The sequence below is a fragment of the Lates calcarifer genome, linkage group LG4 (genome assembly GCF_001640805.2).
Source record: "Lates calcarifer isolate ASB-BC8 linkage group LG4, TLL_Latcal_v3, whole genome shotgun sequence".
Lineage (NCBI taxonomy): Eukaryota > Metazoa > Chordata > Actinopteri > Centropomidae > Lates > Lates calcarifer.
The window spans coordinates 9,208,225-9,218,777 of NC_066836.1; the positions used below are offsets into that span (position 1 = coordinate 9,208,225).

The 10,553-nt window shown below is 40.1% G+C and overlaps 2 protein-coding genes across 2 annotated transcripts; one reads left to right on the forward strand and one right to left on the reverse strand.

The window, feature by feature from the left end:
- Positions 1 to 6,577: 6,577 nt before the first annotated feature.
- On the forward strand, positions 6,578 to 8,487 carry LOC108883315 (ATP synthase subunit g, mitochondrial). Its single transcript, XM_018676279.2, has 3 exons — positions 6,578 to 6,740; positions 7,239 to 7,399; positions 8,291 to 8,487. The coding sequence occupies exons 1-3, from the start codon at positions 6,689 to 6,691 to the stop codon at positions 8,387 to 8,389; spliced, it is 312 nt and encodes a 103-aa protein (XP_018531795.1). The 5' UTR covers positions 6,578 to 6,688; the 3' UTR covers positions 8,390 to 8,487.
- ift22 (intraflagellar transport 22 homolog (Chlamydomonas)) lies at positions 8,328 to 10,526 on the reverse strand. The gene is made up of 5 exons (XM_018676278.2): positions 10,224 to 10,526; positions 9,597 to 9,679; positions 9,283 to 9,369; positions 8,974 to 9,176; positions 8,328 to 8,886 (listed from the first exon to the last, which is right to left on the reverse strand). Exons 1-5 carry the CDS (start codon positions 10,260 to 10,262, stop codon positions 8,738 to 8,740), a joined length of 561 nt encoding a protein of 186 aa, XP_018531794.1. The 5' UTR covers positions 10,263 to 10,526; the 3' UTR covers positions 8,328 to 8,737.
- Positions 10,527 to 10,553: the final 27 nt, after the last annotated feature.

The following is a 10,553-nucleotide window of genomic DNA, read 5'->3' on the forward strand; positions in this document are numbered from 1 at the left end:
AGCAGCAAGACAGAGAAACTCTGCTTTAGACAAACAGACATCTGAAGCTTTAAGTGCATTTTTAAGGCTTTGAATGTGCATTTGTGGCCTGCAGCTCATACGGCCCAAAGCCAGTAGGAGGGAAACACAATTACTCCTCTACAAAGTCATCCTACAGCCACATCACTGGACTGTTGGCAGGAGAGCAAGCTTATAAAATGCTATACGAAGGGGTGCATTGATTGGAGCCAATGACTGAAGCAGAATTTTTAGGTTGCCAGTGCAACAGGAGAAAAGCAGAGCAAAAGAGTGGAATATAAGAATATAAGAAAGTATGATTTTCTGGAAACTGCTGTGAAAAAATATTATACGATACAGACAATATGAAAATTTCATGCCACGATTATCCTGGCCAAAATAACTGCAATTCGCGATATTATTGCAATAATAATTAAAATATGCTTTTAAAATGGCTCCAGTCATCACAAATATTACAAAATCTTCTATCTGAGTGAACATCCATTTTAGTGAAAAACAACCCAAACAATCCCGAGGCAAGGAAAAAGGAAAAAGTGTAGTAAATTGTGCACAGTCATTGCTCTGGAGACCGCATCTCAGCTCTCGTCTGAGTAGTGTGGCAAAATTCCAGGAATTTTCAAAGTTGAAAACTTTCCATGCAAATTAACTCTTAAAAATGTATTAGTTTGCACGTATGTCTGCTTATGACAAAAGAAAATTATTATATTGATGTTTATACATAGTTTGTATAAATTACCCAAAATTTCCAGTTAATTCCTGTTAATACCAGTAAATTCCCAATTATCCCCGTTAATTTCCATGGGAAGTTTCCATGAACATTTCCGAAATTCCCCATCTTCACTTCCCATGGAAAGAGACAGCGGAGCTATTTGCTGTTTAACTTACGTTACCTGGCTAATACTTGGCTAACGTTAGCTTAGCTCACAACACTCAACAGCGTCATAACGTAAGAGACATTTAGATAAACGTCGCCGTGAACTAACACTTGCTACGTTAAGTACCTGACAGTAACAGTAGTTAATTTTACCTGCAGTTCGGCGAACAGAGTTGGATAGTTGTCACGGAGGTGGGAGCTCAATTTAAAGTGTCGGACCGCCGGGCAGACACCCTCATCCAGCGGGTTCTGCAGGTCGCCATCTCATTTTCCCGAAGTTCTTTGTTTTGGAATCCATAATATTCCCATATATCCGATTTAACTTTCTTTTGAGGGGGATACAGTAGGCGAGCCGAGCCTTCGGCCATGGTGACAGGCTTAGTATTTTGGAATGCCCCCTTGTGGCGATTCAAAATAAATCAGTATAGGACTGTGTGCGTGCTTAACAGCTTTTAAGATCGTGAGGATATTACGATCATCCGCATGCACAATTATCCTGATGATGGAAAAATCACTACGGGCAACTTATTGTGAGTTTTGTGTGTGTGTGTGTGTGTGTGTGTTTAAATCGCGATGGGAGATAAAATCGTATATCGTCCCATCCCTGCTCCGTATCATGGATTAGATGTTGACAACAGCAGATGTTGGTCACGTATTACAGGGTGATCCGGGTTCAACAACTGTTGCATTATGAGTTGTTTGTTGTCGAAAATGTTGCTAAGCTAGTATTTATTCAACTCCTGTAATGTAACTTTATCAGCCCCTATTGTGTGTATGACAGGTTGTGTGATGTGTTACCTAATAGAAGAAGAGTATGCTGCCGTCTTTACCTGCCAAAATGACTCATCTGTCAAGCAGCCAAAACATACCAATGCCACAGACTGTCACAGTCTGAGAAATGCTAACTGCCTGAGAAAATGTTTCCAACCCCTTTGAGTATGGAGCATGTATCTGTGTATGTACGTGACTAATAAACAGAGGGAATTAGTTCCACTTGAAAACACACAAGCCTTTAATAGAAGTGGTTCATGTTTCACTTTTACAAGAGAGAAGGTTTCGTCTCAACCAATAGTCTGATAAAATATTTTAACAGCAGTCGCGTGAGTAACAGTGAGTTGTCTGCAGCTTGCACACTTTACTCCATTTAAGTTTATTGGAACAGGTGAATCAGCACACTGACAAATGAGACATTCCACATTATTAATGAAGCAGCAGTTCACTTCTGCACACTGCAGATCTGCAGCACATAAGACCAGTGAAATCACCACAAGCAGCAGATCTGCTCAGCCTGGGCAAAGTAAATTAACTTTCCTGCAGTTGAGTGTAGTCCTCAGAGAAACCCAGAGAGCCAAAACAGTGGAAGCTATCATAGCATATTAGCTGCTATCAACTTTAATGTAACTCCTAATGTTACTGTGTGCTTCAGATCTCATCTTTCAAGATTCTGCCTTTTCTTTTTCGTCCCGTCAAGGCAGTGGTTTGAGTTTTAGTTGGTCGACACGTGGAGAGTCTACCTTCTGCTGCTTCTAGCCACATCTGTTTTGTGAGGATGCACAGTTGAACCTCACTGAGCCTCTTTCCAGCGAGATTTAGAGGTCACCTGTTCAAGAACACTGATGCCTGTGCTTGAAATAAATTAGAAATAAATCACACACCTCCACTGATCCGTCAGCCTAGCTGCTGGCTGTGGATACAGCGACATCAATCCCCTCTGTGTCTACACCAGGATCTCTTCACCGCGGGGGATGTAATATAATCCTAACTCAACCACCACATCACCTGGCTCTCTTCATTACAAGGGAGTAATGACTTAAAACCGAGGTCCCCCTGCTCTGCTGAACTCCTCATCATGTAACAGAGGATGAGGCCAGCCGCCCTGGCGAGAGGCTTTGTTCGAGCTGCTCGTCTCACCCGTACCCTCTGGCTATGAGTGAGGGGCAGAACAAAGACCGGCCTATAAATCAAGACATGTGGTGTGAGGTTCATAACTCTTACTACCTCTGTGGTCTGACATAATGGTCACATTACTGCTGCTAACCACTCAGACGTCCACAGAGAATGAGGTGCTGGGAACCTTGCCCTAATTGGCCTCTCTACAGTAGTTAGACTCATTCATTGTTTCCCCTGTTTGCTTTGTGTTATTCTCTGACAAGTATGATTTAGATTTGGAGAGTATCTGGCTGACATTAAAGAAAAAATATTTGCTGTTTGGGGATTGTTCCGTGTTTCTGGCATCATCGTGCGATATCACTGGGGTGCTCTGGGGCAGTTTTCAGCTCAGTGTGAGCCTGAAGTCTGAACACATCTCGCACGAGATGCGGGGGTTTTCAGGTGAGAGGAAGAGCGGCTGCTTTGAGTTTAGGACCCCAGGTGCTGTTTCTTAGATGTCTGGTAATAAGAAGGACCCAACACTATTCTGAGTTAGCAAATATACTTCCATTGTATGTCTACAATGACAAATAAAGTGTCATATGCGTGAGAAAAATATTGATTAGAGCAGCTTTAAGGCTTCAAATGAAAACCAGATAAAAACACAAGGTTTCACTTGTGACATTTCCTCACAAATTATTCTGCTCAGGGACGTGGTCAGGGATCTTGCACACACCTCACACCCTGTTTCGATGGATTAGAGGATGTGAAAGCAACCCAGGACACAGTTTGATTTGATCCTCAGGCCACGTGTCGATGGTCAGAGACACATTCAAGCTTGCTTATAACACATCTGTGCCCAAATTAGTGATGTAGACTGAAATGTTAGATCTGCACTGGAGAACTGTTGAAGCAGTTTTGTGATACCAAACACAGCTGACCGGACTGAGGTATTATGTCATCCATTCCATCCGTCTTTCCCCAATTTTTAGTTTCATAGGTTTATCCAATTTGCAAACACACACAATAATCCTTTTCTCAAACTGGGCAAGCACAGATTCCCACAGATAAAATCTGCGAGCGGCTAAGCAAAATATAATCAGAGCGTATTTGCGATGGATTTTTATACAAGTTGTGACCTGCAGTTTGGTTCTTACAAATGATCTCCACGCAGTTTGGATATGTGGACACGGATACTACATCTGAACAGGGCCGGAGAGAGCAGAAACAGACTGCGAGAGAAAAAGACTGATTGGGGTAAAGATGGTAATTAGAGAGAAGAGTCATGCAATGAAAGAATCGTCTCAAATCCTGAAATGGCTACACGTGAGATTAAAACAAATGACTTCATCACCTCGGCCTTGGCGATCAACGTGACACTTCCCCACAGATCGGCACAGAGAGCTGGAAGATGTCCTTATCTGTCTTCATGCTCCGGAGGGATAAGACTGATTACTGGCCTGTGCGGCTGCTCTATCACCAAATTTGTGTGTTTGTGTTGATTGCCAAGGCTGAGGGAGTGATGTCATTTGTTTTAATCTCATCTGCATTTTCTAGCCATTTTAGACCATGAAAGGCAAGATTTACTCAGTCACCACAGCCTCCTTTCCTGTCTGTTTTTGTCTTCCTGTCTGTCTATGTATATTTCTGTCTGCTTCTATGACTCACACAGTCCTGCTGTCTCTCTGCGTGGAACTCACACGTGACCTTTGAATGAGCATTGAGCTGTAGGGTCACTGAGATATGCAAAGTCTCTGACTTCTGAACTCCTTAAAACTGGTCAAAGAAATGTTAATTATTCTCATAATGCACTTTGCAGGAGAATAAAAGTGTCAGCTAAAGGCCAGCAGATAGAATTTTACATCTTTTTCTTGGTTGTCTTCCAATTTATTCTGCTCTTGTTCTAAAGAAAATGTAACGTGTTGGGTGAAAATGTGCTTTCTTGGCAAGAGTCATTAACTAGAGAGCAGGAGCTGGCAGTCAGTTGGCTTAGCTTAGCATAAAGACTTGGGGGAAATAAGTAGTAGTAGTAGTAGTATATATTTTACCTGTGCAAAGGTAAAAGTAAAGTGATTTTACAATACTGGAACACAATTTGCCTTTGGACTGAGTCAGACTAGCTGTTTCCCACTGATTCCAGTCTTTATGCTAAGCTAAGCTAACATCTGAGGCCCGGGGTTCATATTTAGCAAAACAGACAATTAACTCTGTTCAAGAAAGCAAATAAGCATTTATTTAATATCAGACTGTTCCCTTATGAGGACAGTGTTGGAATTTGTGATGTTCATTACAGTAAATCAGAGATGTTGTTTCACTGTTTTAAAACCACAATATTCCATGAAGTTTGCTGAAAATTCTCCCACACTGCCTGACGTATCAATATGTATTTTGCTATGAACGGCTGCCACACTTACTCTGAATCAAATCTAAGGTGTCTTTGAAGTAGAAAACTCCTTCTGATGGCTTTTTTCTTCTAGAGACATTTCCACATAATTCAGGCTGACATATTTGGTATTTTTGGAAACTCTGGCAATTTGAGTAGAGTTCAAAATAAAGTTCTGTGGCTTCTTACAGGGTGTGAATGAGCAGCATGAGTTTGTAATGATGAAACCACCAATGGCTTAGGGAGCTGAAGAACTCCCCCATGTGTGGGCAAGGCACATTTATTTATATAGCACATTCTGTTACAGGTAAACTCAATGAGTTTTACATTAAGGTTCATATAGCAACAAGTGACACGAGAATATAATAAAAACTACAAAAACTCTCCATCTCTCTCTAACTCCATTTGGTATTGTAAGCTATTACAGAGTGCCCTCTAGTGATTTAATCTTTGAAAATGTAATTACACCACATGTCCACCACAGTAGGTTAAGTCCTGTTTCTGCCTTTATTCTGTAGGGATTTGTAAAGTTCTGAAAGAAGTTATCACTGAACTTCTCTCTGAATTACTACTTAGCACTCACAGCTACTGGCAAATATATAATATAATTTCCCTACAGTCCTATGAGACCAGGAGGCATTAAATACCCTGTCTTTTCACATGTGTAAAATATCTTGCAGATATACAGTGAATAAACACAAACTTTAAAACTTTAAATAAATCAGATGGCAGTTGGGTGTTTGCCTGAGAAATGCAGGCCTAACCTGCACTCTTGTTCGTACATTGTCAGTGCATCAGTTTTTTGTTTTATGTGGGCTGCAGGATGAGTCAGAGGGGAGTGAGTAATGACTTAGTCATCCATGTGAAACACACAAACTACATGCCCATACTGTACACATACGGGAGATAGACACTCTTTGTCGTGTGCTTCTTTCTTTGTGAGGCCATTTTCAGATCTTACTGGATGTCATCCTCATGGTTGTCTAGTACTGGAAAGTTACACCATACAAGTATCGGTTTCCTATGCATATTAGAAACAACGGTTAAAGGTTTTTCCACTTGTGTCAAGACACAAATTCTGTGGAGATTGTTATCTGCCTCTACTCTGGTAAAATCAAATAATTTCTTTGTTTAAAGTCAGAATTATTCAAGCCACTTTACTGCTGCAGTTTGATTGATTTTTGTTGCTCTTAAATGCAAATGAAAAACTCTGCTGTTATCCTGTGATTTTGATTAGTTGGTTTCTCTACTGCACTTTTATTTTGTTTCCAAATATGCATGTCTTTGCCCCAAATATAAAAAATGTTGCCTTCCTTTGCCTTTTTAATAAGTCTGATTCCGATTAGCTAAACTGACACCACAGATATTGGCTAAAATCAATTATGTGCCCTGTATATGTTTTTTTGTTTGTTTGTTTTGTTTTTTGAAAATACTATAGCTTCCTTTCATTTTTAAAAACCTTTTATTTTGAAATCGACGACCCGGAATCATTTTCACGCTTTTCTTCTTCTTCCCTTTTTTTCTGGTATCCTGCTGTCTGAACAATGGCTCAGGCAGTACAGAAACTCGTTGCAAAAGTGCCCACTTTAATCGGGGGTAAGTTTATTCACTCTTTTTCTTTAGACCAATAACAGCCTGAGGTAGAGGAGTAAACCTTGTAACACCAGCCAGGTCTCGTTGTTACAGCTTGTTAGCAGTTGCACAACTTGACAATGACCTCTGATCTGATAACTACAAGTGTTGCACGAATAAACATTGCGACAGGTTTTCTTTAGAAAGGTGTTATCTTTCTTTTAGCTTATTGTTGAAGAGATCAAAGTGGCTCTGTGAGTTTTGACTTCTTACTACTACTACTTCTTAGCGAACGTATTCGCTAACACAGTTTGTGCTTATGCAGTTTTTATATAGGATTGTACTTTGTGCCCTTTGTAATCCTTGTTTTTATTATTATTATTATTATTATTATTTGTTCTTTTTAATTTATGTCTGAACACGGGAGGTCCGAGAGAAACGGCTTTTCGATCCTCTGTATGTCCTGAACTTAAAGCAGGTTGGACAATAAAGTTGACTTTGATTTTTTTGTGTTACTCGCAGCCGCAGTCACATACTCCAAACCCCGACTAGCGACCTTCTGGCACTATGCCCGGGTGGAGCTGGTCCCACCGTCTCCGGCTGAGATCCCCAAAGCCATAGAGGCCGCTTCAGGACTCATCAAGAGCTACCAGTCAGGACGCGTGGGACAAACCACAGTCAGGGTGAGTCCTTACGAGTCTGACAACCGCTTGACCTTCATTAAGAACCCTGTGTTGCAAAGTCAACTACAAGTCAGTTAACTTTTAACGGCTTAACTCCATAAGGTGGTTGAATTAGGATCTATAATGTGTGCTCACCTGTTTGGCTTGTTACAAAACATGGAGGTATTATGGTTCAGGGTCATTTAGAGCTGAAATAATTAGTGGATTAATCATTCAGTCAGGCAACTGAAAATAAATAAACAATTATGACTACAAATAAGTAATTGGACTAATATATCAAGCAATAACTGTTCCAGCTGTCAGCTTTGAAGTCTTTACTTTAATATAAAGATGCAACACAAGGTCCTGATGTTTTTTTTAGACATGAAATTGCAAAGCCAAAATGCTAGTTTTTAGCTGTGTTTCACTGTATATAAAAGCAGAATATTATTTTGCTGAAAGCAGTACATATATTTGGATGTGACTGTCAGATACAGCATGTGGTTGGTCCCTTGGTTCAGATGCCTAGTCCTCAGTGTGAGAGTTGAGAGTTGAAGCGATTGGATTGAATTGAATAAGACAATAAAAACAAACTGTGTGGGCCACACAACGGAAATACCACTGTAGGATGACTAAACGCTGTCTTGGTTAGTTCAGTGGAAACATTAATAATTGCACAAACTTCATACACAATAGTGAAATTCATGAACCTGACCTGGATACATGATGACGTAAATTTGTGTGTGTATAATCGTAGTGTGTGTTCTGTGACCGAAAGCGTGTAATTTTATGCATGGACCGGGACTACAGTTAATCATTAACATTATATAGTTCAAAATTATATTACCTCTCTAATTCTCAGTGTCTTTAAACTAGGTTTTTTGACTGACTGTTTTTCAATTTCTTTTGCAGGATGCCTTAAGGAATGGACTCGTTGCCACAGAGGTGCTGATGTGGTTCTACATTGGAGAGTGCATTGGCAAAGGAGGCATTATTGGATATGACGTCTAAATGTTGGACAGTTCTTTCTCCCTCTGCACTTATTCATCACATTCTCAACAACCTGCACCAAATTTTCAAATAAACAGATGTTTATATTCAGAAATATATTTTGTATCTCTTGAGTCTTCATTTCCAGAGTGCGTAAGCTTATATTTCATTCACAAAAGACGCACATAAAAAATGTAAGAAACCAAAAATGGACAAGAATATTTTACTGCCGGGGGAAATATAAAAGTTTTAAGGAGGATTTGAGAGACATATACACAGCTGAATGACAGTGAAGATGTATAAGTAATAACTTAAAAATGAGCTGCATTTGTGAATGTTACTTAAACAGAGATTGCCAACTATTTGCTGCTATGTAATGATTGACATCTCCTCTCGTTCCCGACTCTCTGACATTGCATTTACAACATTTCCCAAGTATCTGCAGAAAGCTTGCCTCACATCCTCTGGTTCCTCCTCCAGGTTGGAGTGAATAAGTGGCAGTCTGCTCAAGTGTGAGGCTGCATCAAAAAGAATGAACATGTTATCTGAGAAATAGTAATAATAACTCATACAGCACCTCTGGGAGACCTGCAGTGGTGGATTACCTAAAGGCAGGCGTCCGTCTTCCACCTCGCTGCCGGGCTTGTGGTGAGCCATGAGTAAGCACTGGTTGTCCTGCAGACCCTGAGAGGAGATGAACATCGAATACCACGTCTCTATCTCTTTGAGATGACTCGGAACATCTGGATTAAAAACGATCACCACGCCGCTGGAGTCCTTCATGAGTGCGGGCCAGCATGATTCGAATCTGGATGAGGAGAATGGGGAAAAAAAAGAAAAACAATTATGGAAAGCAATAGGAATTCATAAGAAGCCTTTGCTGACTGAAAATGTGCTTATGATGTTTAACTTACTTGAAATCTCCTGAACAGTCCCAAAGTTCGACCTCACATGTCTTGTTGTCCCCACTGCCTTCAGGTTGTGATTCAAATTCCAGTATCCTTGAAACAAATGAAAACAATTACACACGTGTAGTGACAGATACATCTCAAGATATTTTGACATTGTTGTGGAGATGTGATAATCTAATCATGGAAGTGACTGATTTTACACAAAACTTGAAACCAACCCTCCCAGTATTCAGTTAGACAATGTTACTTCTGTTTTTTCACTGATTTATGTGGGGGGGTTAAACCATCAGTACCAGGTGTAAACACACAGTTTGTACCTGACTCCTTGAGTAGGTCTGTATTCACCTCCCACATTTTCTGTTGTGTCAGAGAGAAAATTTGCAAGAACTGTTTTTCCACTCTGAAAGACAGATTTGAACAGTCACATCAGTTCCAATGCAAGAACACTTTAACACAGTAACGCAGCTGAAAAGTTAAGTATATTGATTCACTACTGTGCAAATAAAACAAAAATACATGTGTGGTGGAGTACAAGCTATTATGTCCCCATCTGAAATGTGGTGGAGAAGAAATATAAGATACCGTAATATGGAAATATTCCAATAACGTACTGTATAGGTATCTTAAAACTGAGTAATTGAATAAATGTACTCAGTTACCTTTCACCACTGCCATCCTCTTAGTTAACATAAACATTCACACACATGTAAAACTAGTCACATTTGAAAACCTTGGCTCTTAAGTTCTTCATGCAAGCATGCACTTCTGATGTTTATACTGCAACAAAACATAAGTATAGGCATCGGGTGCTAACCATGGTAGGGGGGCTAACGTAACGTGTGCTAAACACATGGAGAGCTATCCACTGTTAAAACTATTATCTAGCCACCTAAATCTGACAGTAAAAAGAGACTACGCTGCAGAGTTAGAAATGCATTACTTACCTCATTGGGACCGATAAAGAGTATTTTTGCTTTGAACATTTCCACTCAACAGAAGCCGAGCATTAGCTGTTCAGCTAAGTTTGACTAAAGAAGCCTTTGAGCTGCGAAGCTACACACACCAGTCAAATACTGGGCACTCTGTCACTTTTAGCTGAGTATATGTCTTAAAATGTTATTCTGGGGTTTGTGGTTTCACGCAATAACAATGTACAAACTGTCAACAATCTTCGTAATTCGATGAGGATGGTCTGTCTGGGATACCGTGGCAGTAAACTTCCTTTTCGTTTCTATGGTTTCGGCCAGTCTCTTTGTTCTCCTTTGTTCATTGGC

Excerpts from the sequence above, each read along its gene's own strand:
- LOC108883315 (XM_018676279.2), top strand. The coding sequence starts at position 6,689 with ATGGCTCAGGCAGTACAGAAACTCGTTGCAAAAGTGCCCACTTTAATC. Across the intron at positions 6,741-7,238 it reads AGTGCCCACTTTAATCGGGG|CCGCAGTCACATACTCCAAA; the intron begins GTAAGTTTATTC and ends TGTTACTCGCAG. Across the intron at positions 7,400-8,290 it reads TGGGACAAACCACAGTCAGG|GATGCCTTAAGGAATGGACT; the intron begins GTGAGTCCTTAC and ends TTTCTTTTGCAG.
- ift22 (XM_018676278.2), bottom strand. The coding sequence starts at position 10,262 with ATGTTCAAAGCAAAAATACTCTTTATCGGTCCCAATGAG. Across the intron at positions 9,680-10,223 it reads TCTTTATCGGTCCCAATGAG|AGTGGAAAAACAGTTCTTGC; the intron begins GTAAGTAATGCA and ends TCTGTCTTTCAG. Across the intron at positions 9,177-9,282 it reads GACTGTTCAGGAGATTTCAA|ATTCGAATCATGCTGGCCCG; the intron begins GTAAGTTAAACA and ends CTCCTCATCCAG.